Source organism: Mustela erminea, chromosome 10, assembly GCF_009829155.1.
Source record: "Mustela erminea isolate mMusErm1 chromosome 10, mMusErm1.Pri, whole genome shotgun sequence".
NCBI classification, from domain to species: Eukaryota; Metazoa; Chordata; class Mammalia; order Carnivora; family Mustelidae; genus Mustela; species Mustela erminea.
In genome coordinates, this window is record NC_045623.1 from 107,581,707 (window position 1) to 107,606,986 (window position 25,280).

The 25,280-nt window shown below is 63.5% G+C and overlaps 2 protein-coding genes across 7 annotated transcripts; one reads left to right on the top strand and one right to left on the bottom strand.

The window, feature by feature from the left end:
* The first annotated feature begins 3,379 nt into the window (after positions 1-3,379).
* On the top strand, positions 3,380-11,365 carry C10H1orf174 (chromosome 10 C1orf174 homolog). Its single transcript, XM_032302785.1, has 4 exons — positions 3,380-3,526; positions 8,994-9,104; positions 9,946-10,422; positions 10,798-11,365. Exons 1-4 carry the CDS (start codon positions 3,512-3,514, stop codon positions 10,900-10,902), a joined length of 708 nt encoding a protein of 235 aa, XP_032158676.1. The 5' UTR covers positions 3,380-3,511; the 3' UTR covers positions 10,903-11,365.
* A 1,512-nt stretch (positions 11,366-12,877) lies between these two features.
* On the bottom strand, positions 12,878-25,168 carry DFFB (DNA fragmentation factor subunit beta). 6 transcript variants are annotated; one of them, XR_004276277.1, is made up of 8 exons: positions 24,884-25,167; positions 23,890-24,016; positions 20,793-20,981; positions 19,937-20,016; positions 19,522-19,692; positions 17,699-17,799; positions 15,426-15,518; positions 14,045-14,133 (listed from the first exon to the last, which is right to left on the bottom strand). XR_004276277.1 is itself a non-coding variant. In XM_032302781.1 (7 exons), the coding sequence occupies exons 1-7, from the start codon at positions 25,004-25,006 to the stop codon at positions 13,899-13,901; spliced, it is 1,026 nt and encodes a 341-aa protein (XP_032158672.1). In that variant the 5' UTR covers positions 25,007-25,167; the 3' UTR covers positions 12,878-13,898. The 6 variants fall into 6 exon arrangements, 4 of the variants coding, with proteins under 4 accessions (XP_032158672.1, XP_032158674.1, XP_032158673.1 ...); XR_004276276.1 differs by lacking the exon at positions 14,045-14,133 and adding an exon at positions 14,431-14,731; XM_032302781.1 differs by lacking the exon at positions 15,426-15,518 and having other exon boundaries at positions 12,878-14,133.
* Positions 25,169-25,280: the final 112 nt, after the last annotated feature.

Genomic DNA, 25,280 nt, shown 5'->3' on the forward strand with positions numbered 1-25,280 from the left:
CTGTCTTCCAAAGCAGCCACGCCGTGTTGGATCCCACCAGCAGTGAGAGTTCCTGCTGCTCCACATTCTTCTGTGACCTTTTCCGCTTGTGGTTTTCCCTCACTTTTTAGGAAAACTATTCTGTCTTTTAACCATAAAGGGTCAGCATGTAAGAAACGATCCTTCGTCACACAGGCCACCATCTGTGGGTAAGGAGACACGCTCCAGGCCAGAAGGACCCCGGCTAACGAAACCACCGACCAGCTCGTCTGCCCGGCGGACAGGACGAAACCACCGAATTTTCACAACTGAAAATTCTCTCCAACTTTCTCGCCAGCCCCGCAGTGTTTGTGGAAGGCAAACACTGAGCTGTGAACATAGCGGAGTGTTGGGCGGTGAGCTTGGGTTACGGGTGAGAACACAGAGTCTCCTCCCCATCTTCAATCCTCAACCCCCTCCTATGCATTCTTCCCGCCAGCCATCCCTCCAACAAATATTTGCTGAGCGCCTGGCAGCATGTCCCGGGCACTCAGCGGGGCTCTGGGGCCACGGTTGTGAGCTAAACACGGGCCTCGGCTTCCGGGACCTGGAAGGCGGGGGCGCAGCTAGTCTGGAAGAGGGAAAAGAGGCACATGGGAGGAGGGAGAGAACCCAAGAGCATCTCCTGCAGCAGCTCCAGGCTTCCCGCCTCGCAGGGAGGGACGGCCTTGGCCCAGGCGGGGGCTCCTGCCGGCTTCCTCCCGCTGGACCTGAAAGGGGCTTCATCCTGGAGGGAAGCAATGACCCTGAATAATTCCCGCTGTCACTTCCTACGATGAGCCTCATCGGACCCCCGCACCCCCGTGCGCTATCCCCTGAGCGCCCATCCCCCCCCCCCCGCCTCCACCCCCACCCCCAGCTGCACTACAAACACGACAAAGGCAGGTGCACCACCATTGTAACTCGGCCTAGCTCAGTCCCAGGCACAGAGCAGGAGCTCAGCAAACACTGAATGAGGGAGTGGGCAGGAGCTCAGCAAACACTGAATGAGGGAGTGGGCAGGAGCTCAGCAAACACACCGAATGAGGGAGTGGGCAAGCAGGAGGGAAGAGAGGTGAGCTGCAGGCAAAGCAGAAGGCTAACTAAAGCTGTGGGGAGGAGACGCAGCGTGTGGGCAGCGGGAGATGGCTGCTGATGCCCCTCCCCGCAAGGACCCCCAGTTTAGGCTGATCTGAGGTTCCAGGGGGGTTAGCCAGGGAGATGGATGGGGGCTGGGGAAAGCAGAAGGCACAGCGCAGCGCCAGGTGGGGAAGGGGACCCGCTGCACTCTGGGAGCCAGGAGGGGAGAGTGGGAGCAGCAGAAGGCGAGGGGCGAGGGCAGCCGGGCTGGACGGGTCTGGAGGAAGGGCCGTGGGGGGCACCTCACCTGCGCCACCTTCACTCAGCGAACATTCCCGGAGCTCCTGCTGTGTGCTGGGCCTTCCAGGCCATGTGACGTCCGGTTCTTGATCCTAGAAGCAGTGAGGCAGCCCCCGGAGCTTCAGGAGGGGGTCAGGCCGCCACTGGTGAGTGACCAGTTCATTGCTGTGGGCACTGTGGGCAAGAGGAGAAGGGGGACCCGCCGCACGGTCTAGAATTACCAGGAATGGTCATTGATCGGAGACGGACAAGGAAGGAGGGTTAGCTGACCGGGAGGCCCTGGGCGTCAGGCTGGAGCAGCTGCGGGGCTAGAAACACCGTTCACACAACCGGCCGGTGGACAGGGCACCTTTGCGACCAGAGTTGAAGCCCTTGGAGAGGCAGAACTCCAGCGGCACCCAGTTCTCCGGCCTGTCTGAGTCAGGCGTGCCCAAGCAGGGGGCCCGGCATCCGCTGACGCCAGAGCAACTGGAGAGCCAGAAACTGGCCGGTGGTCGTCAAGTGCCAACCGACGAGAAGTGGAGTTCTGAAGGGCTCCGGAATAAAAGCTCGGAACCCGGCTTATTAGGAAACCAGTCTCAGCAGAAGTGGGACAGGTGAGGTGTTTAACACGGCTCGGCCTTGGGTTTCCCTCCAGCGGCTGCCAGTGACTAGATTAGTTTCCTTTCCAAACGGACTTTCCTGCCAGGCCCCATTCGTCTTCGCCCTTCCACGCAGGCCGTGGAAAATAAGGCCGCGGGCAACGCAGCCCTGAGAAGGGAGAAGGATCCAGCAGGCGGCCAGGCACACGAGCGCGTGAGCGTGCACACCAGCCCCGTGCAGGCCGGAACCAGAGCCAAGCGGCCTCCCTGAAGGGGCTCGGGCTGGTCAGCACCGCAGGGAGGCGCCGGCGGGATGCCCATCCGGCGCTCGCAGGCTCGGAGGGAGTCGATCTGCGGGAGCAGCGAACACGGACGCTCCCGCAGGAGGGTCCGAGTCCCTGTCTGCCGGGGAACGACGCACACGGGCACCCTCAGATCGGCCACGGGGCCGAAGCTCAACACGGGTCACTTTTCAGCCTTTCACAGCTGAACTGGAGAATCTAGTGCATCCGACAAAACTGCCTGACCTGGACGTTCTCACCTGTAAAAACGGTCGTAAGCACGGTTTGCACTGATTGCAAAGCCCTCCTGTGGCCGGGGGCTGCCCCGGGGGGAGCCGCGGGGTCCGGCTGCTGTCCCTCGGGCCTGAGGGGCGAGAGGACAGGGCTGGCGTCCCTCAGTCCTGGCTGGGGGGGTTACTGAGGGGCTAGAGGACAGGGCTGGCGCCCTTCAGTCGGGGGCGCGGGGCTGGGGAGGGGTCCTCGACCCCAGAGCTGGGGGCCTGGCGTGCTTAAAGGCAAGGCTGGATTTCTGTCTTTAAAACTCAACGGCGGCCACTGGCCTTAACGCAGGGTCCCTGAGGTGCCAGGAGCCGGGACCCCGGAGAGGGGAGCGGGCGCCGCCGGACCCTCACCGCGTGCTGGAAGGTGAGCCCCGGGGAGGAAGGTCCACCTCCGCGGGGGACAAGCAGGGCGGGGTCGGAGCCGGGCCACGCGGGGGCTCGCCGGCCCCCAGGCCAAGCGCACTGCGGCAAAGTCGCGACGGTCACACACCGGGGCCCAGAGCCTGGACACCGACCTCCGCCGGGGCCTCCGGGGAACAAGCACTTCCCGCCTTCCCCGGGACACGCGGCCGGCGCGGCCGGCGATGCCCCTCACAAACATGGCCGCCGCCCCGCCTAACCGCGATGACCGCGGAGGCCTTCCGGCGGGTGCCCCTCACAAACATGGCCGCCGCCCCGCCTAACCGCGATGACCGGGAGGCCTTCCGGCGGGTGCCCCTCACAAACATGGCCGCCGCCCCGCCTAACCGCGATGACCGCGGAGGCCGTCCGGCGGGTGCCCCTCACAAACATGGCCGCCGCCCCGCCCGCTGCGCACGGCGCGGACTTTGTTGGGTCACGTGCAGGGCACGCCGGGCTGTGATTGGTCAACCTTCGGGTGGCGTCAGACGCCGGGGCGCGGGCCGCGGGGTCGCCGCTCCTTTGAGAAGCGTTAGGCCGCGACGTGGGGACTCGGGGCGGTGCTGGGGGCGGCAGCGCGCCGCTCACACCCATGAGGAGCCGGAAGGTGAGGGGCCGAGGCCGGCGGGGGGGCCGCGCCGAAGAGCCTGGGGCTCCGGCCACCCATCGTCTGGGGAGCTAAGGAGAGACCGCAGTGCGCCCAGGGCCCAGGGGCGGCACCCGCTCGGCCGCCTCGGGGTAGGGCCTCCAGACCACGCCGCCCGGGGAGCGGGGGTATCCTGGCCACGCCCCCCCGGGTCCGGTGCAGCCCGATCACTGTCCGGGGTGGGGGCTCCCAGAGCGCCCCCGGGGGCGGGGCATCCGGGTCACGCCCTCGGTGTAGGGAGCTCCCAGACCGCGCCGGGGGCGTGGGGGGGCGGGGGAGGGGAGCATCCTGGGTCACGCCCCCCCACCCCCGGGTAAGGGGCTCCCAGATCGCGGCCTGCGAGGCGGGCATCCTGGGTCACGGCCCCGGACAGAGGGCCGCCAGGTCTCATCCCAGGAAAGGGTCCGGAGCCGGTCTGGACCCCGGGAACCGCTGCCACCGCCGCAGCCCTTGGTTTCCGTCTAGGCGGCCGGCAGCTCGGGGGCCGCGTCGGGTGGGAGGGCACCGGCCGGGCCGCCGGAGCCCGCACTGGGGACCCCGCGGGGCTCCGCCGCTGGGTGTTGGGGTGCGGGGGGGGTTCAGCAACTTGACCTCCTTTCGCGGAGTTGCTGGGCCCGTTCGCAGGGTTCCGGACGGGCTGGGACGCCCGCGGGCCGTTCTGCTTCCGTGGCCTTGAAGCTCGTCGGCTTCGGTTCTCGCAGTGGATACTCTGTAACGCAGCACTTTAGTCCGCTTTCTTCGGTTCTCGCGGTGGATACTCTGTAACGCAGCACTTTAGTCCGCTTTCTTCGGTTCTCGCAGTGGATACTCTGTAACGCAGCACTTTAGTCCGCTTTCTTCGGTTCTCGCGGTGGATACTCTGTAACGCAGCACTTTAGTCCGCTTTCTTCGGTTCTCGCAGTGGATACTCTGTAACGCAGCACTTTAGTCCGCTTTCTTCGGTTCTCGCGGTGGATACTCTGTAACGCAGCACTTTAGTCCGCTTTCTTCGGTTCTCGCAGTGGATATTCTGTAACGCAGCACTTCAGTGACTCGTTCGCTGTTGTTTAACGTTTTGTTCCCAGCGCTTGCTCTGGGCTCTGCCACACGGAATCCGCGCAGGTCTGTGGCTGCCTGGCCCCGGTGGGGCGTACCTGTACCTTTATTCCCTTGGCCCGCTGTCTCGGGGTCGTACACCTGTCCCTCTGAGTGTTGGAAGCCGCAGTCCTGCCGGGTTCTCTGTCCCCTGCCGGCGTTTCCTCAGCCAGCGCAGCCGGATCCCGGTGCCCTTCATGCGGGTGCCTCCAGAGCACATCCCTTTACGCGTGTCTGCAGCTGCTTCCTACGCCAGTTAAGAGAGGAGTACGTTCGCCCGGAAACGGGGTTCTGCAAGGACAGTATGACCTCCCCGGTGCTCGCTCACCAGGGATCACGGACTGTCCTTCAGTACTCCTTGTAAGACGGGGCTGCTGGCCGCAGGTCCCCCCGCTGACCTGGCAGTGCCTGTCCCGCTGCCGTTCTTGAAGGACGGCTTTGCTCAGTGCGGGATTCCTGGTTGGGGATGTTTCTTAGAGATCCTGGAGTTGTGCGACTGTATCCACTGATGCTGCCAAGTTAGTGACGGATTTCTGGAGCTCCGGGCTAAGGGAGGGTCGTTCTCCCGGGCCGTCTTCCAGGTGTCTTTGGTCCCTGGCTTTCCGGACTCAGCGCCGTGTGCGTTGGCGGACCTCGTTGCATTTCTCCTGTTGGGAACGGAGTCCTTAGATTCCTGTTGTGTTGGTCGCTATTTTTCAATAAATTTGGGAAGCTTCAGCCGTTATTTCTCTGTCTTTTCTGTTCCTTTCCATCCTGGTACGCCCCTTACACGTATGTTGGTGCCCTTACGTGTGTCCAGGGTATTCTCGAAGACTTCCTTTCTCACTCTCTTTTCTCTGTCCAGTTCTTTACTTGTGCTTTCTCGTAGCTCTTGAACAGGCCCCAAATGGCCACTTCTTAGTCTTTTCCGGATAAAGTCGAACCCAGCCACTCCCGCAGGCTCCTCTGTCGCCGGCTGTGTTCCAGGGTACAGGTCTGCTCTCCCGTTTCCTTGGATGCTCCACAACTTTTTGTCACATCTGGGCTTTTCAGAGAACGTAGCAGTTCTGGGTTCCCCACGGCTTGTGGCTGTTGGTAGGTGTTTTGTTTTAGTGACTGGGCTGATGCTTCTGTCGGACGCTTTATTCCCCTCTCCCCAGGTGACGGTCAGTCCACTGCCCGGGCAGCACCTTCACCCTGGGGGACACTCTCCTGCTGCTCACAGACCACACCTGGCGCTTAAACTCCCATGGATTGCTGGGTTTGCCAGAGTCGCCTGGGGCCTAACTTGCTCTGCAAACTAATCCGTCACTGGGTGGCGGCTTTGAAGGCTGAGGCCTGGCTTCCGAGTTGTGTTTGGTGCTTGCTCCAACCCCAGGAGGAGCGCTTGCTCCAACCCCAGGAGGGCTCCTCCGGCTGCGGGATTCCCCGCGTCTCTCCCGCAGACTTTCTGGCCTGAAGTTTATCTTGGTTCTGTCGTAGCTGCCTTTTTTCCACATCCTCTGCGGTTCCTGAGAGCTCCTAAGGTTCCTGAGAGCTCCGTACTCCTGCAGAGGAAGTCAGTTCTGAGGGGACAGACAAGAGCCCTCTGTTGTAACGCCTGCCTCCCCTGCGGGCAGTCTCAGAGTCAAACGCTCCGTCCAGGGACCGTGACAGGCTTCACTGCAAGACACCTGTGTCACACCCAGAGCGCTCTCGGAGCAGCGGCGGTGCAGCAGCCCGAGCCCCCCTGGGCCTGCTTCTCCAGGCCTGGAACCACCTCCACAAGCAGGGCAAGGGTGAGGGGGCCCCAGTCTTCTTGGTGCTCTGCCCAGGCTGTCCCACGGCTGTGGTCTGGGCAGAAGGAAGCCCCCTCTTCTCAGCACCCCCCCCACACACACTCCCGGGACTTAGCGTGGGAACAGTGGGAGGAGGACAGAGTCACAGAGGCTGACATCCCGCGCCGGGTGGGAGGAAACCTCTGTCCGGGAGCGTGTGGGCGCCCGTTCCTCGGCCGTGGGGTCTGGAGTTCACACACCGCTGAGTTTTGCCGGTGGTCCTGAGTGAGTGCTCCTTCGTTTGTGCTTTGCCCATTTCCAAAAGGCTTAAATGGTTTTTCATACTTTCTGCCAGTTTTATAGGGGTCAGCGGGATTCCTCATGCTGTCTTGCCCTTTTGGGAAACCACATTTTTGCCTTTGGCGTCCGTTTCCAACCGGTCTGCCTGGAAGGCGGACGGCCTCAGCAGCGGGAAGTTCTTCCTCCGGGGTCACGCGGGCGCCGCCGGCTCCCCGAAGCAGAAGAAGCTGCTAGATGCTTGACGGGCGGGACCAGAACCACCACAGCTCCAGAGCGTTGGCCTGGACCCACCAGGGTGTGTCTTCAGGGGCCTGGAAAGTTGAAGATGAACACGCCCACCCAGGGAGCCTGGTGCCTCCTACGATGACAGACAGTCCCTGCCTCGGAGATGAAGACAGAAAGCCTCTGGAAGCGCACGGCGTCGGAGACGAGCCAGGACGCCGCCCACCCCTGCTCAGCCCCCGCGGAGCTGCCGAGCAGCTTCACGCGGCAGCTCTTGGAGCTCACGTGAGCGCCGTGCGCGATGACACAGGGCAAGGAGGACTTTAGGCCGCACAGCACTCGGCTGACCTCACACAGGCTCCTCCGCGGAGCCATCCTCGTCTTAAAGCTGCTCCTTGAAAGCTGTTGAAGCGGCAGGCACAGCGCCTGCCACGTCAGCACTCGGTGACACTCAGTGACAGCAGCAGCTGTCCTCAGGGCCATTCGTCCGTCCGTCCGTCCCCCACTGCGCCCAGCCAAGCACAGTCGCGTGGGAAAGTGTTAGGAGGACTTGTAACAGAAGAGAAGACGGTTGGTGGCCTGGGACGGACGTGGCCCTTCCCTCCCAGGGAGAGAGCTCCGGGCCGTGTGCTGGTACAGGGCAGGGGGGGCCGGTTCCAGAGCCTCTGCGGCCTCCGCTCCCTGCACGTGGCTGTGCCTCCACGGCTGCCGGGCTTCAGCAAACACGCTCTTGACACGGCGCGGGTCCAGGCCCAGTGCTCCCACGCGCCAGGCCCTTTACCTGGTCCCGAGCTCTTTGCCCCTGCTGTGCGCACAGCCGGGAGGGTACCTGTCCTTCCGCGGGCCACTGCCTCGCCTTTTCGTTGCATTTGAACGCCCTCCGGGACCACTCCCGCTGTCTCTCAGCCTGGGGGAGCCGCCACCTCCCAGGGCCTCTGGAAAGCCATGGCTGGGGTGGGGGGCGGCAGGACAGCGCGGTAGAGGCTCTACGCTGGCCTTTGATGAGTCTCCGCTGTGGAACCTGCCACCCCCGACCCAGCCCCGGGGCCCGCACATCTGGGGCCTGCTGGGACGCGAGCCCGTGGGCCCCCCACCCGCATGCCCACGGGTCCTCACCCACTGCTGCGCGACAAACCTTTATTGTCAGGCTTCAGGCTGAGCTTCAAACGGATCGTCCTCTCAATGCATTTGGTATCCGTCCCAGAACGGAAAAAGGAATGAGTGGAAAACTGGGGAAACTCAGGCAGGTGTGTGCTTTGGGGAGCGGGGAGGGCCGCACCAGGGTGACCTGGTTTGGCCAGAGGCACGTGGGTTCTCAGTGTTTAGTGTTCGGGGTCATTCCTTCCTTGTCGTTAGGAGACTGCGTTGCATTCAGAGTAAACCGGACACAGACTGCCCAGTCGGTCACATTAGCCACAACTTCACTGCTTTAAACCAGCAGAGTCGGGCTGTTTCCACCTCTGTGGGGCGGGGGGGGCTTTGTTTTTCCTGTCCCCTTTTACGGAGAACTCGTACACCGTATAAAAGTTGGAGAACCTTCTGAGAAAGGGAAGGTGTGCCTTCTGAACACATCTGAAGCTGACTTAATGCCGACAAACTCCCAAGTGGAGGTTCCTCCAAATGTGTGCCGTGAAGGGGACACACGCCCCGAGCTTCCAAGACGGTAGCGAAGAACAGATGTGCGTCGTCTTTTCTTTTTCTTTTTTTTTTTTTTTTTTTTTTTTTAGAGATTTATTTCTTTGACAGAGATAGCACAAGGAGGCAGAGAGGCAGGGGGGTGGGTGGGGGTGGGGAGAAGAAGCAGGCTCCCTGCTGAGCAGAGAGCCCGATGCGGGGCTTGATCCCAGAACCCTGAGATCATGACCTGAGCTGAAGGCAGATGCTTAACCCACTGAGCCACCCAGGCGCCCCAGAACAGATGTGCGTCTTAAACCCGAAGCAGTTCTGTCCGTTTGCACACGGCCCCAAGTGTTTTTCCAGGAGGAGGAGGAGATGGGGCGGGAGGGACCCCGCAGCGGTTTCTTCGGGTGGGGACGCCCCGTGCCCGCGCTCACGTCCCCGAAGAGCACTGACTGACGCTGTGGGACCTGCTCTAGCTCGCAGGTGCCGTGCGGTCCTCAGCACGCCTCCGAGCCCGCCGCTGCTCAGCCAGGTTGGCCTCTGCCAAGGAAGCCGGCCCCGCCACGTCTGCCGGGACGCTATGCCAGGTGAGCCTCGCCAGCACAGAGACGCCGGGACTTGACTGGGGTCCGTTCCCGTACAAAACATTGGTCCTGAGGTGTGTGGGCAAGAGCGGGGTTGCTGACCCCGCAGAGGGACTTCGAGCGCTGTGATCACGGTCTGAGAAAGCTGCGCTCTGTGGGCTGGGGCCATGTCCTTGGAGCGCTCCCCCGGCAGGGGACACACGGGGCTCACGCTCTGTCCCCACACGCCTCTCTTCCAGTCACTCTGGGAACTCAGCCTTATAGCCTTCTGCCTGAGGTCGGCTGGCACAGGGCCACGCCCCATCCCCCCTGCAGTCTTGGGGAGCAAGCTTTGCCCTGCAGCCCTGGTGCCCAAAGTCACTGGAAGGCCGACCTCCCCCACATCCTGCTCAGGGGTCTGGCTCGACTCGGTCTGACTCCCGCAGCTCACGTGGTTCCGCGTCGTGTGCTGCTCTAAAGACCTTTAGTGGTGTTTGCGAGCCCCTGCTCTGTGCCCAGAACGCCTTCATGCGGCTTACGTTCTAGCAGGCCTGTGTGGGAACTGGATGTCTGTTGGCATTTTATGCTCCATCCATACCTGCTTCGGAGGTTCCCTCGGGCACTCCCCAGGCCCGCGGGTGAGCCGGCACGGATGGGAGCCGAGGCCGGTGTGTCTGCGGTTTCCCAGCCGCCGGCTTAAATTCTGTGCCTTTGGAGGCCGTGACCTAACCCTGTCCTCCAGGGTGTGGCAACAGCATCTGGATTGTTCAGGAACACTAGCCTCTGGGACCGAGACGTTCTGGCTTCTCTCCTGCCCGGTAATCCTAGGTGTGTCTGGTTTCCTCTTACACTTTTCTCTTGACAGGCCTCGTCACGCAAAGCTGCCGACAGGCGAATTTCCAAGAAGTTCAAGTATGACAGAGGCCATCTTGTGAAATCAGAATTACAGAAACTTGTCCCGAAGGGTGAAAGCCTTGGGCTGCCCAAAATCCCCCCCAGGAGCCCTTGTAACAATGAGTCTCTGGGGTTCGCTGAAGACCAGGGGCTACCTCCAGGAAAGGGAGCTGGGGCTCCTGTCCAGCCGGAGGCCACAGGGCCCCCCCTCGGGGCCCGCACAGCCGTGGGCGACGCCAGCCCGGCAGAGACTGAAGATGGCCTGTGCCTGCCCACACCCGGGGTCCTTCCAGGGGAGGAGCCTTACGGCAGCCACGCCACACGGGGCGGGTCGGCGGAGCAGGCGCCGAGGCCCCTGCTACCGACAGACGACAGCGTCTTTCTGGACGAGGACAGCAACCAGCCCATGCCCGTGGGCCGGTTCTTCGGAAACGTGGAGCTCATGCAGGTAAGATGGGCGCCCCCGCACGGGCTGCACACTGGGTCAGCTCACGGCCTGCGTGTGGCACTGCCTCAGGACAGGCCCCATTCCCCGCGAGGAGGGGACACACCGGCACCTGGGAGCAGCCCCTCCCTGTCCTGAGCAGGGGATCCTTGCCAGGGCGCAGCCTCTGCTGGGAGGCCTCTCCCTCCTTGCTCGGCCATCGGGGTGGGGGCTGGTGCGGACTCTGGGCCTCCCCGCTCGGTCATGGGAGGGGAGCAGCCCCCCCCCACTTGCTGGCTGTCCTCTTCCCTCGGATCAGCTGGGGGCAGGGGCGGGCCCTCCCCGGGGTGCTCACCGGTGCGGCGGCCGGCGGCGGCTGCGGTGACTCTTCTCCTCCAGGACCTTCCCCCGGCGTCTTCGTCCTGTCCTTCGAGGAGCAGACGGGAGCTCCGGAAGATGCACTTCAGAGCCAAAGACGACGACGACGACGGAGCCGAGATGTAGAGAAGCTGCACGGCGGTCCCTTGCGCATTTAACACCCTCAGTAGTTTCCGCAGTTGAGCAAGTGACGAGGTTTATATCAGTTGTCTCCCACGAAGATGTGTTCTTAGCCAGATGCTGAGACGGACCCATGAAGGTCCTCGGCAGGACAACGGCTGCCTGGAGCGTCGACACTCGTGACCTGGAGCCATCTCTCAGACTGGCCTCCGCGGCTCCACGCGTTTTCTGGAGTCTGCGGCCCCGCCGCCCGGGTCCGTGGGAGAGACCCTTCCCAAGAACACGCCTCCCTCGGCTCTCTGGCTTGGCTCAGGCGTGAGTTTATTCTCCATTATCAGAAGCGGGTCACTCTTGTGATTGAGTCAGTGCCGGCTCTTGGAGCCTCCTTTACCCTGTACACGGGGCTGCGGTTTACCTCGGAAACGTGCAAAGTACATGTAATAGAGAAATAAAATATATTTTGAAAATACTTGTAAAGAAATCTTTGTTTTTAAAACCAAAGATTTGGAGGACACGAATCCTGTCTTCCGGGTGTCGGGCCGGTCACTGCGGGGAGGTGACACCCGTGAGGGGAGAGCCGAGGCCGCGGACCTCTAACCTCACGGCCGCGCCTCACTGTGGCTGCTCGTTCCCTCCTGTGCCTCGGTCCCGGTGCCAGGTGACCTCAGGGGTGTGTACAGCACGGGGCTGGCACGTGGAGGGCTCGGGACCAGCCGCACAGGCAGCCACTGGGGGTCTTGGAAGGGACCCCCCGCCAGTAACAGACATTTCTGACTTAGTAATAACAGCAGCTCAATTTAACCCTATGAATTTCTAGAAACACTCAAATGTAGGTCTTCGCACGATGACGTGCCCGTGGCTGGGGGAGCAGTGTCGGAACTAGGAGAGCCGTCCTGCCACGCTGTCCCCAGCGCCCGTTGTGCAGGGGACCCTCAGACCCACTCCCCTAGGACTCAGGAGAGAAGCCACGATGCTCACAGGCCTGTTTATCACAGGGAGGCCACCCGCAGGGAAAATGCCAGAGGAACAGCCTCCTGCGGTGGTTCTCGGGGCAGCACGGACCCAGGCTTCATCCTCCAGGCACCCGGGAAGCTCACCCGGGCCCTACTGGGGTCAGTCACACAGGCTTGGAGTGCCCACCTGGGACTGAAACGCCCCCCGCTGTCCCCGGTCTCACCTCCTCAGCCCCTGCCTTGCTCGCACCCCTCACTGGGCTCCTTCAGCCCTGACCCTGGACTCTGCACGGCCGCTGCCCATCCCAGCTGCCACAGAGGCGCCTGCAGGACCGCGGTCTGGAGCTCCTCCCTCGGCAGCCTGGCCCAAGAGCCCGCGGCGAGTGGAGGCCCTGCCAGCACCAGGGACCCGGCGCCCCGATGTCACCGCAGTCACACACCCACAGCGGGGACCCTACACTCCCAGCTCCTAGAGTTTTCCCTCCCTTCTTTGGTTGAAAACAATGAACCCCTATTTTGCAAAGAGGTTGTGCCACCGACTCACCTGGGAGCCTGAGGGTCCCCTAACCACCAGGTGATGACCCCCCTGCCTCCCATCTCAACCGGGCACCCAGGCTGCAGGCCCCAACACAAGCAAACAACCACACGGCAACCGCGGCAGCCCTGCAGCTGCTGCTCCAAGCCGAAGACTGGATTTCCGAGTCCTGCCTCCCGAGGGGACGTAAGTGCCCATCAGGAGGGTGAGCAGGAGCTCACAGAGGGCCGTGCGGGCGGCAGCAGAAGTCCCAGCATATCAGATCTCAGATCCCAGCCCGGCAGGAGGCCCTCGCACTGCTGCTGGGCTGGGGAAGGAGGGGCCACAGGACAGCTCGACAGGCAGACAAGGGCCGGGCGGACTTTCCGGCACCCCCGCCTGTGCGCTTCCCCAAGCGGCCGGCTGAACAGCACGTGCTCGGTGCCCGCGTGGGGCTGGCTCGTCCCGACACCTGTTTCAGTAAAGAAAATGCAATGACGTGTGTCGTATTTTTAAAATCACTGACCCTTTATTTTCATCCTTATATTATCATTCCCAGAGAGTGCCAACTTTCGATGGGTCACTTCTGAAAAATCTTTGTTGGTTTTTACGATTATACAAAAGTAAAAATTCAGGTATTACAATCTGCAGGACTTTAAGAAGTCACTTTTAAAAAATTATGAAAGAAGTGCTTATTTCAAAAACTTCAGGTTTTACAAAACACAAGATTTAGAAAATTAGCCCTTTCTAATCCGGAGCACCCCCACCACGTCTCCAGGGTTACTGTCCAGAAGGCACGTTTCCTCACAGACTCCGTGTGCAGAAACACGCACGTGTGACACACACAAAGGCGGTTATAAGATCAGGTCACGGTCCACGTGGGGAAGCCACTGAGCGCCTTGTGCCCTGCCACACGGCCCCCTGTTTCCGCACAGAAACACACCAGCGTGTCGACGGGGAAGATGCCTGACCATTTCTGATTGACAAGAACAGCAATGTCCTGTGCTCCGGCACCAGACCACAGTCAGCCCTTCCCCTACGAAGACATGCTGGAGGGTCTCCCACTCTCTGCCACCAGAAATGACAGTCCTTGCACGTGCTTTACCGAATTCAAACGTTTTACCCCAAATGGGCTGCAACCCTTGGGAGCAATCAGAAAAGCCGAGAGGGCAGAGCTCTGCATGTGTCGCGGGAGGGCAGACCCCGCCGAGCGCGGACACAGACCACTTGTCCCTCAGGCCAGCGTGGCCACGTCTGGCCTGACTCCGGGCCAGTGGGGAGGCCACTCTGTGTGTGCACGGCAGTGGGGCCATTGGGGCGGGCGGGGCTCGAGCTGAGGACGATGCCTCGTTCCTGCCCACCCACACATGTCCTGGCTGTGCAGCAACAGGTCCTCTGGCGCTGGAGCTCAGCGGTGCAAAACCCGCTTCAGAGACGTAGCGGGGACCTCTGAAGTCTCCAGGAGCCACGCAGTGACATGAACACAAACAACGGCATCGCGCCCAGGGAGGAGGCGTGGCCGCCTGTCACGCCTGTCACTGGCCTCTGCGGGCCGGTCGCCGCCTCTTCGGCTTCGTCCGCGGTCTGTAGAGCCTGCGTGGGTCGCAGCTGAGCTTGTGGGTGGTTTTCTTATGGCAGGCGATGTGGACCAGCTTCAGGTTCTCCGAGGTGAAGAGTAGGTCGTAAAAGTACTCCCAGGCCACTTCCCTGCCGTCTCGCGCTGTCACGGCTTCCGCCAGCGTGGGGACAACCGTGCGCTTCTTCTCGATTCTGCACAGTGAGGGAGAGCCGGTCACGGGGCGCCAGCGCCCTCCGCGGCCCCTGCCAGGACATCCGTCACAACAGTGCAGAGACAGCTCGCCTGGCTTCTCCTCGGCCACCGCGACGGAGCCGGCCACCGCGGCCGAGCCAGCCACCTCGGCCGAGCCAGCAACCAGCGTGGGGGGCTCACGGGAAAGACACAAGTGCGACGGTTCAGAATTCACAAGGAGCCACACTTGGAAACAGCCCGGAGGAGCAGCGTGGCAGGGACACCTCATCTCACCGTCAGCAGGAGAACAGGGGGACGGTCCACTGGGGCACCACCGCACACAGCCACGCACGCTGGCCCGGCCTGGAAGCGGCAGCCTGGCTTGTCTCCCGCAGGACAGCTGGGACCACGACCTCTTTAAGTCCCGGGAAGGAGGAGGGGAAGGGGTAGATCCCGGTGGCCTCGGTCCCCACCAATGCCCGTCCTCACGGTGCTGCCGGAGCGAGCGCCTGCCTGCCGGAACCCCAGAAGTAAAGCTTCCCCTCGTCCTCCCTGGAGAGCGTTGGGAGAAGGGCCGAATGTCTGTCCAGCTCCAACCTCATGCTGGGTGTGTCCATGCTGCTTGGCATAAAACTGTTTCACTTACAAACCAGCCATTCGAGGCCCGTGCACTAGCAAGGACGGAAGCCTGCGGGCTGATGAGGAGGGATGCTGGCGGACCAACTGCACAGACCCGTGTCCCACAGCACAGAGAAACGCCAAACACAAGGAAGAAGTGGATACTCGAGATCACAAGAAAGAGGGGGCCCCACTGCCAGAAACAGAGACGTCCACACTTGACCCGCAGGGTAAGCCACCACCGTGCTGTGCACCAGGGCCACGGTCCAAAATGGGGCCCAAGGGGAGAGCCGGGAGGTGGGACTGAGACCCCACTGCAGCCGTGAGTGCGGGAAGGGGAGTGGCGGGGAGCCCCGGGCTCTGGGGAGGGAGAAAAAGCCACCCCATCGGCCACCTACTGTGGCATCCCCAGCCCCACCACGGGGGCTTGTGGGGGTGGGTGTGGCCGGGCTCCCGCTGATCCTGAAACTCCTGTGGCTGTGCTGGCTGGAGGGCGGCCTGGGGGCCGCGCTCTCCCCAGGGAACAGGCCTCGGTGAGCAGGGGCATGTCAGGCATCTGCTGGAGCCACACAGCTGAGCCTGACCCACGTGGGGTTGGGGGGTTCCCAAGGGGCAGGCAGCGGGGGACAGGATGCGGGAGCACCAACAACACGAGCATTTCCAGTCACCCAGAAAGCCAGGACCCTCGGCTCACCCTTCAGGGACACACAGTCCGACCTCACGCCGCCGCTCGTGTGGGAGCCAAGCAGGAAGTCAATACTCCGTGGTTTCGGAGCCACTGAAAGCTCTGGGCATGCGGCAGAAACAAAGGCAAAACCACTCTGTGGGGACAGGACACGCCAGCACACACAGAACATCTACAAAAAACAATCCCGCTGACAGGAAACTCGGAACCCAGACACACCGACATCACGAGGAGCGCACGGCAGTGGGCAAGGACCCCCGAGAAAGACCCGGCCACAGCCTCTGAAACAGACAGCTGACAACTCGGGAGGGCTCCCGAGACCACCCTCTCTGCCGATGCCAACTCTAAGGCCCAGGGCTCCCGACACCACCCACAGGATTGAGAGTGCGCGACAGGCTCCGCCTCCCAGCCGAGGTTTACGGTCACGAGGACGCAAGTGAAAATCAGCCAAGGACAGGGGCCCACAGGGTAGAGTCCAGGAAAGCCCCGGGTGCAGAGCTCCCGCCGCCCCCTCCCCACAGAGGGCACAGACCCCCTTTGGGGGATGTCAGAACAAAGAAGCTGAGTCCCAGTCAGAACAGAGGGAAAGGCCTGAGCCCGCACACGCTCTGCGGTCAAGGACAAAGGTGCTGGACCACGGCCACCGAAGAGGCAGAGAGCAGCCGACGCTCGGAGACTGTGCTATCCCGCCTTCCACGCCTGAAGGGGGACCCCTGATGCCCCAGAGAAGCAGGCGACAGTCCAGGCTACAGGGCCGTCTTCCCAGGCGGGAGAGCGCGGGCCGCCCACGGACCCGCACGGACACCAGGCGTCGGAAATCGGAAAGGAGCCCGGAGGTCAGACGCACAGGGAAGCCACCGGCCTGCTGGAAGGCCTAAGAGCCGTATTTACTGAGAAAACATGCTCGAAGCCACGGTGTTGGGGGACAGGGCTCCCGCCTCTGCCGTCTGGCCTGCCCTCTGCTCCAGGCTGGCCGGACCCACCCCTTAAACCTGGGACCGAGCCCACCACCCATGTCCCCACACCGCAGCGAGTCACAGAAAGGAGCAGCCGATGAGCTGAAGAGGCACACGTCATCTTTAGGCGCTCGGTGCCCGTCAGAAGGGGTGAGACCCTGCACCCTCCCCGTGGCCCAGGCACCAGGACGGCCCTTCTCCCTGCGATGTGCACCCCCCGTCCCCGGAGCCCGGGGAATTGCAGGCGGGACCCGAGAATTGGCCTTCCTGACCAGTCCCCAGAGCGGCTGTGCCACCTGCCCACGGCCCGCCCCGCCACGGCCTGGAAGGGGAGACCACGCAGGCCTGTCCCGCGCCAGGCTCGCCCCAGGCTGCGTTGTAACGTGGAAACTCAGACCACACACGCCTTCCAGCCCGGGAACGCGGGCACCGCTCTGCACCGGAAGACACACGCCCCCGAGCTACAGGCGCATCCTGTGAGGGTCCGGGAGGCTGCGGAGGCGCGGCGTGGTGTCCCCACGAGGGACCGCGCTCGTCCCTTCTCCAACTCAGACCCCAGGGACCCGCCGCAGCAACAGCTGTCAGAAAGGCACGGACAAAGGTCAGAGGAGCAATTCCTGGGGGCGGAACGGGTGGATCCCAAAGGGCAGGAAGGCAGCCTCCACTGTGCCCCCAACGTCCCTTGTACACTCAGTAAAGGGGGGCCGTCTCCTTGAAGGGCACGGGAAGACCTCGGTCTTCAACAAGGAGAGTCAAGGCCGTCACTATATTCCAGGAAAGTGTCTCCCCTAAGATGACACAACTCTATTTCTGCCCTTTTCTTGGAATGAGCTCCTACACACAGAACAACCCGCGGCCTTTGCTCTCCAGGTGGAAGCAGGGACGCCCTGCACGCTGCATCGGAGCCCCCGCTGCATCGGAGCCCCCGCTCTGGGCTCGTCCTGATGGAGGTGGAGAGACCCCCTCCCACAGCCACCGAGTGCAATGCAGGACAGCGCCTCCTGGGCCCCACAGATGGGAGCTGGACGAGACACAGGGGACATGTGCCAGGTCCCATGACGTGGATGGGGATCTGGGCCAGCCCGTCAGAGCCCCTCACGGGAAAGGACACCGATCCCCGCAGGTCAGGAGCGCACAGCTGGCACCCCGCCCACCCGGCACACCCAGGACACGGCAGGGCCCGTAACCCAGGAGCTGAGCACAGCAAACACGAGGCAGCCGGCCAGCCACGGACACCATGGCAGGGACAGGCCCCAGCAGGTGCTCTTGGGGTCCGCGAACGCAGTTCTCAACAACAGTCCTGACTTCTCCAAAAGCCGTACTCACATGTGGTCCAGGTTCCACGTGCTGAAGAGGACACGGCTCTCCCTGTTACCGTAGGGATTGATGGAGTGTTTGGATGCACAGGCGTCCACGTCGAAAGGGCCCTAGGTCACAAGAGAACACGGTCGACAGAGTGAGCTCAGCACTCACCCTCTGGTCTCACGTCAAGCTGGAGGGGCTGAAAAGGCCCACCCAGGAGGATTCAGTCCTAGTAGGCGGCTGCTGCCTGGGGGTGCCTTTAGGGGCACCTGGGGGGCTCGGTCGTTAAGCGTCTGCCTTCGGCTCAGATCGTGATCCCAGGGTCCTGGGATCAAGCCCCGCATCGGGCTCCCTGCTCAGCGGGGAGCCTGCTTCCCCCCCTCTCTCTCTCTGCTGCTCCCCCTGCTTGTGGGCTCTCTTTCCTTGTCTGTCAACTAGCTAAACAAATAAATTTAAAAAGCACCATCTTTGGAAAGGTCCCTTTTCCCTCATCACCCTTAGTATGACACTCCACGTTGGCCAAGGGACAAGGTATTGTCATATTGTCAAGCTCCTGCCACTGTGAGGAACGTCAGACGTCGAAGAGTCTGGACTGCCCGGCGTCAGTATGCCTGTGGCGGTCTGTCGGCGCTCCTGGCCATGCCCCACTTCAGTCACTCCTTCACAGATGTCGGCTGAGCACACGCCAGAGGCCGTGGCACACGCGCCCCCCACCATCCTAGGATCGTCACCCCACGGCTTGCGGCTCCCCAAAAGAGCCCACGGCCCCCACTTCCCCACCCCTGTTGCCTCACAGGGTCACTTGTCCTCTCCTACTGTCTCGTTTAACCTGGCTTTAAAGCATCACCTCCTCCCTGAAGCCCCCAGCTTGCCCCACCCAGGGCTGGCCTGTCCCCCAAAGGCCTGCACAGCTCCCAGCTCCAAACCCACTGTCCTCGCTCGCATACAGACCTTGGGCCTCAAGCCTCCCGATGAGGACAGGGTGAAGCCTTTCGTCTCTGCTCCTCCCCCGTGGAGCACCTGAGCTCAGGTGAGGCCCCCGGAGAGGACCTGAGGTCATTCGGAGCCCCACACACAGCTGGCTGGAAGCAGCAGTGTTCTGCTAGTCAGGGCCCATCACCTGCACAAGCAACTGCCTAGGCAGAAGCACGGGAAGCCCGTCTGTGGGAGGGAGGCCGGGAGGCCGCGCCTGCCTCCAGGGCCGGCTGTGTACCCTCCAGCCACCAGCAGGGGGAAGAGATTGTGCTGGAAATGCAAAGGGGCCCAGGTACTCGCCGGAGCCCCAGAGGCCAGGAGTCCCCTGCCCGTCCTTGCAGAGGCCCCCAGCTCCAAGCCCCAGACTCGTGACCCTGCTCAGTAGCCCCTACTGGAAAGTGGTGCTTCTGCAATTTCTCCGGGTCTCTGGGAAGAGGCCCAGATGCTGCTTCTGGCTGCTGTCACACGCCCCCCCCACCCCAGCCCAGGTCATGTCTGGCCGCAAATCCTAAAATCTGAGCTGCCACCTAGAAAGTGGTTTCAGAAGCTGGGAACTGTCTTTATGCACCCATCCCCCTTCTCCCAACGGGAGCCAAGGAGAGGCCTCCACTCGGGACGCAGCCGTGCACTCCCAGCCCCATCAGTGGTTCTCAAAGGAGGGCCCAGAGCAGTGGCAGGGCCGGGGAGGCTGTCGGAAGGGCTGCTGGACCAGCAGCAGGGCCGGGAAGTGGGGTGTGGTGCGACAGCCGTCAGGCAGGGAAAGGGGTTCCGATGCCATTGCAGTTGGAGAGCAGTGGCTGAGAAGCCCGGAAGGAAGCCAGGGGACGGCGGGCGCAGCTGCTGCCTGGGCAGCCCCGGGACCCCGGGCGCACCTGGCAGCAGAACCAGCCCTCTGGTGTGCAGAGCCGCCGACCGGCCTTGGCGCCTCTGTCGAAGTAGGTGCCGTGGTACTGCGCCGCCCTGAGCTCCCGGCCCATGACGGCCACGATGCGGGAGTACTCCTCCTGGGCCTCCACGCTGACCACAGAGGCGTAAGAGCTCACCTGGAAGAAACCGGGGACCCTGCTGGATGCTGGCACACGACACCCCAAAGCCCACAGTTGGGGGGGTTAACGGCCCCCGCCCCATGCCCCCCGTCCACCTGCATACCCCATGCCCCAGCACCCTCACCCCACGCCCCACATGCCCACACACCTGCACACCCTGTGCCCCCTGCACCCCTCGCACCCCGCACCCTGCGCCCCACATGCCCGCACCCCTGCACGCCCCGCAGCCCCCGCACCCCACCTCTCTCAGGTAGCTCCGGATCCGGCTCTCACAGCTGTACCTCAGGTACCCAGACTTAGTCCTGAACCGAGACTCCAAACCTGCCAGGATCGAGAGGAGACCCAACCACTCTGGGATCCGCGGCCCTGCCCTCCCGGCGGCAGCCTGTATGCACCGCTGGCCTCGTCTGAGAAAAGTGTCCTGCTCGCAGGCTCCGGTTCTCTTTGCCTGGGGAGGGGATCCCCAGACCCCCCACATGGGCATCCGGACGCCACCGAGAGCCTGCTGCTCCTGCCCCACAGCCCCCTCATGCACAGGGCTGCAGACTCCTGGGGCTGCTCCAACCCGCCCACAGGCCGGTGACAGACCAGCAAATGGGGTCCAGGCACGCAGTAGAATGTGAGCCAGCCTGAAGAAGGAGCGAGCCTGGGACACATGGAGACAGCACACGTGGCCTTAAGGGCCGGTGCAGAGTGAGACCAGCCAGGCCGAGGACACCCGCTGTGTGACCGTGAGTGAGGCCCAAGGAGGATCAGATCAGAGACAAAGCGGGCAAGCGCGGGCACCGGGGCAGACGTGGGGGACAGTGTCTACAGTGGAGGAACCTGAGAAAGTTCTGGAGACAGACGGTGATGACGGCTGCTCGCCAAGGTGAACGTACCCAACCCCCAGAAACTACACACTCACACGGGTTAACACGGAAAACTTCATGTTGCGCACACGTCCCCACAGTTCCGAAATAGAAAGGCCAGCCCCAGGGCTGTGAGAGCGGGGGAGCCCAGCAAGGCCCCGGCCCGGGAGCTGCAGTGGGGATCCAGTCCCCCCTGTGCGGGGCTCTGAGCCCACCCACCCCCCCCGACCCCCAACCCCCAGCTACCTTCGAACCACGGCGGGTCCTCGGCCCTGGTCTCGGCCGCGATGTTCTCGCTGACGGTGTGCAGAAGGTCGGCCAGCAGCTTCTGCCGCAGCGGGGCCTGCTCGTCCGACAGCAGCTGCCGCGCGGCCTGGATCAGCCCCTCCTGCGGCTTGTGGAAGGCGCTGAGGAGGCGACGGAGATCACTCACGTCTGCAGGCAGAAGAGGACAGAAAAGCCCGCAGCCCTCGAGCACGGTGCCGGGGAGACACGGAGCTGCCGGCCGTCCAGCCCCGCCTCGCTGCTGGGACTGCCCAGCCTCAGAGATGTCCTGGGTCCCGGTCCTTGCCCAGACACCGGCGAGCCGCTGCCCACGCCTGGGCCTGTGCACCTGCCCCGCAGGTGGTGCGAGGTCGGATCTGGCCGGAGCCACGCCAAGCGAGTGGCTGCCCTTGTCTCCCTACACAAAACCTCCCACGTCCTTGGGCTTCCTTCTAGACCTCGCCCTGGGTCTCCCCGCCACGGTGCTGCCCCGGGGGGCCTCCCACACACCCCTGCTCACACCCCTGCTCTCACCCCTGCTCTCACCCCTGCTCACACCCCTACTCACACCCCTGCTCTCACCCCTGCTCTCATCCCTGCTCACACCCCTGCTCTCACCCCTGCTCACACCCCTGCTCACACCCCTGCTCTCACCCCTGCTCACACCCCTGCTCACACCCCTGCTCTCACCCCTGCTCACACCCCTGCTCACACCCCTGCTCTCACCCCTGCTCACACCCCTGCTCACACCCCTGCTCTCTGCGGAGCGAGCACTGAGCACGTGGGGCACCGGAGACGCCTCGGCCGGCAGAGACGGCAGCACAGGGAACCAGGACGCGCCCGCCCAGCAGCGTCGCGCCCGGAACCAGAGGCTGTTCGGTGCACGACAATCAACCGGTATCAACCACCCTTAATGGGCTAAAGAAAAAAAAATCCCCGACCACAGCCGCTGCTGCAGAAAGACTGCAGAGAAACGCTCCCAGGATGAGGGCTTGGAGAGAAGTTTCTGGACTTCATGGAGAGCATGAGCACAAGAGGAAAGCGCAGAGAACGTGGCTTCGTCAAAACGGAAAACCTGCGCTCCGTGATGGAGCCGGCTCTGGGCTGCAAAGACCAGCGACAGAGCGGCAGGAAATGGAAACGCCCACGAGCCACACGCCTCCCACCACGCATGCAGAACGCATGGTGGGAAAAGACCAAAACCCAACAGTGGCAAACTCCAGTGCACAGAGACACTTGCACAGAGACACTTCCCCAGAGAGAACAGCCAGACCGCCGACTAGCTCAGGGAAGGAGCCAACCGCACGTCCCACAGGAGCGCAAAGTCGCCCGCGCAGAGACAGCTCTGCACACCCGTCGGGGCGGCTGCACGGGAGACAGCCACACCGCCCGAAGCTGGACACGGGACAGGGGCCACCGCTCTGCTTCCTCTGTTTGATCAAAACCACTTCATTGAGACGGGTCCCCGCCCCTCACAATCCATCACGTGAGAGGCACAACCCCGTGTCTCCTAGTCCTCGAAAAACAGGCAAAGGTTACATACTCCACCGTGGGAACACACCACACTCCCCCTGTCTCTCGGGGGCGCTATCTGGGGCTGCACCTTTTGGCCACGATGAGTAAAGCATCTAATAACAACTGTGCGCCAGTTTTCCTGTGGACTTGCGCTTTCGGTCCTCTGGGGTGCACGCTAAAAGTGGGGCCGCGGGGTCACAGCTGACTCTGCTGGATCATCGGGGGACCACCAGCCCATCCCCCAGGGCGGCGGCACCGCCTCACGCCCTCCAGCAACGGGCAAGCATCCCAGTCCCTCCAGGTGCTCAGCAGCCCGTGCCCAGCCCCGTGGGGTGTGGGGTGCCCCCCTCGGTGCAGTCTGCGTTTCCCGGGGGGCGAACACTGTGGAGCATCTTGCTATGTGCTTGTTTGCCATCGGAGTATCTTCCTTGGAGAAATGTCTACTCACAACCTCTGCCCGATTTTAAACTGGGTTTCCCTTCGCCGATGGGCTGGAGGACTTCATTTACTCTGGTACAAGCCCGTTACCAGATACGCGATTTGCTCATTTCTCCCATCCTGCAGGTGATCTTTTCACCGCCTTGATGGGGTCCCAAAAGTCTTGCATTCTGAAGGCAAATGTATCTACTTTTTTCCTCTGGGTGTTCACGTGTCTCGTGTCACGTGTAAGAACCCTTAGTCAAGTTCAAGGTCATGAACAGTGACTGCCCTGTTTTCTTCTGAGGGTTTTAGATTTCTAGTTCTTGCACTAAGGTCACTCACCTATCTTGAGTCAAAAACCTGTACGTGACTGGCCACGCAGGCTTCATACGTAATAGCCCAAAACTGGAAAGCAAAACGTCTCTCAGCTGGCAAACAGGTAAACAAACAGGCCCAGCCGCGACACGGAGCGCCACGCAACGGTCCACCGGAACTCACAGCACGTGGACGCTCGCTCTCAGGGGCTTACTGCAGAGTGAGAAAAGCCCATCTCAAATGATCACACACCGTGTGATTCCATTTCCTTCATGTTCTCGAAATGACAATGTTACAGAGACAAGAACACGTCAGTGCTTGCCAAGAGGAGGGACAGCAGGGCTGGGAGGGGCAGGCATGGTTACAAAGGGGCAGCGAGCGGGAGAACTTTGCTGGCAGGGGGGCACACTGGCAAACCCAACACAGACCAGACACTGGGCACCGCCCCAGCGACCACCCCTTCCCTAGGAACTGAACGGCTGGCCAGTCTGCGGGGAACACGGCCCCTCTCTCCGGTGGGCCTCCCTGGCAAAGCAGCGCAGGCCCCAGCCCGCCAGTCCCTCCCTTCTGCCCTTGGGAGTTACTAGGACAGTCAAATGAACATAAAATTTAAATAATGTCAAAAAGAAAAAAGGTCACCTGAAACACCCAACTGGACATCGGGGCTCCTGGACAAGAGGAGCGGCAGCTCTCTCTGATGCTGGGGGCTCCCCCTCCCGAGTTCTGTGCGGGAAGACCCCCGGCAGGTCGGTGTCCGCGCCCCCTGCCCCCCAGCACCTGCAAGGCCAGTCCGGCTTCCCTGCCACGCTCCCGCATCCGCGCCACTTACAGCCTTGCCAGGTCTGGCCCGCGGTGAGAAGCACCAGCTCCGAGCCGTCGGGGACGCTCCAGAAGTCATCAGCGGTCAGCTCCGCGCCGTCTTCGTACAGGCACAGGCGGGAGCCGGCGACAGGGAGCTGCGGGGAGGCAGGGCGGGAGGCTTCGGTGGCGGGTCCCGGGGCCCGTTCCGTCCGCCGTGCTTCCCCAGGCCCCGAAGGATCGCCGGGACGCCGTGCACATGCCACCGGCAGACGGAGACCGGGCGGAGCGCGGTCCCGAGTGGCCGCGTGCGGAAACAGGCACCCTGCGTGCGGGTCGCTCCAACGCACAAGCCACGGGGCCGTGGATCGCGGCGGGGGCGCCGTGCGGGACTCGCCACGCTCGCCCTCTGGACAGGAGCGCCCGAGGCCCGAACCCCAGGCTGTTTCCGAGAACAAGGCCTGAGGCCCCCACTCGGCCCGCGGGCACCCCGTCAGCAGGACGCACCCCCGGGCGTCGGCCACACGCGCTCGGCGCACCCCGCTTCCTCCGCGGCCACGGCGCGCGTCGGCTCCTCCGGGAGGGACTCGGGGCCGCGGGCGGACACGGGCAAGCGGTCGGCTCAGGCCGGCAGCGCCGCGCACACCCACCCGCGCGCCGCGGCGGTCCGGGGCCGGCCGGGAGAACCGCGGCGGTCGGGGCCGGCAGAGCGACGGGCGAACCCGCGGGGACCGGGGCGCCGGGAGGCCTCTCGGGGGCCCGCAGCTCCGCCCCGCCTGCTGCGGAGGGGAAACTGAGGCCCGCGCAGGCGCACGCGGCGGACGAGCAGGCGCGCGCGGGGAGCGCGCCGAGACCCTCGGGCAGAGCCGCCGCCGTCCCCGCCGTGGTCGCGGCCCGCAGCGGGAGGCGCGGCCCGGGAGCCCCCACGCACCGCCGCGCAGCGGGCTCAGGGGCGGGGACACGCCCCCAGGGCACGGGCCCCCGCACGGGGCGGCCCCCGGCCCCGCGTCCCCCCGCGCGGGCACCTGCAGGAGGAGGCAGCCCTTCCGCAGCACGTCCTGGCAGCTGCTCCCCGCCACCCCGAACTTCTGGGGGCCGTGCAGGGCGCGCAGCTTGAACGTCTTGGGCTTCCGGGACGCCGCAGACATCCTCAGGGCCTCCGACCCCGCCGGCGGGTCCGCGCGCACGCCGCGGAGATCAGCCGAGCGGCGGGGGTCCCGCGACCTGGGGCCTCTGCTGCCGGGACCGAGGGCGCGCGGAGTGCCCCGGAAACTCCATTACCCAGAAGGCCAGGGAGCGCGGAGGCGCGGCTCCGCCTTGTGCGCAGGCGCCGTCCCCCAGAGACTCCATTTCCCAGAAGGTCCGGGGAAACGGAGGCGCGGCCTCGCCTTGTGCGCAGGCGCCGTCTTCCAGAGACTCCAT

Excerpts from the sequence above, each read along its gene's own strand:
- C10H1orf174 (XM_032302785.1), top strand. Across the intron at positions 9,105-9,945 it reads CTGCCGGGACGCTATGCCAG|GCCTCGTCACGCAAAGCTGC; the intron begins GTGAGCCTCGCC and ends TTCTCTTGACAG. Across the intron at positions 10,423-10,797 it reads GAAACGTGGAGCTCATGCAG|GACCTTCCCCCGGCGTCTTC; the intron begins GTAAGATGGGCG and ends CTTCTCCTCCAG.
- DFFB (XM_032302781.1), bottom strand. The coding sequence starts at position 25,006 with ATGTCTGCGGCGTCCCGGAAGCCCAAGACGTTCAAGCTGCGCGCCCTG. Across the intron at positions 24,017-24,883 it reads AGGGCTGCCTCCTCCTGCAG|CTCCCTGTCGCCGGCTCCCG; the intron begins GTGCCCGCGCGG and ends GCCTCCCCGCAG. Across the intron at positions 17,800-19,521 it reads AGGGCTGGTTCTGCTGCCAG|GGCCCTTTCGACGTGGACGC; the intron begins GTGCGCCCGGGG and ends CTTGTGACCTAG.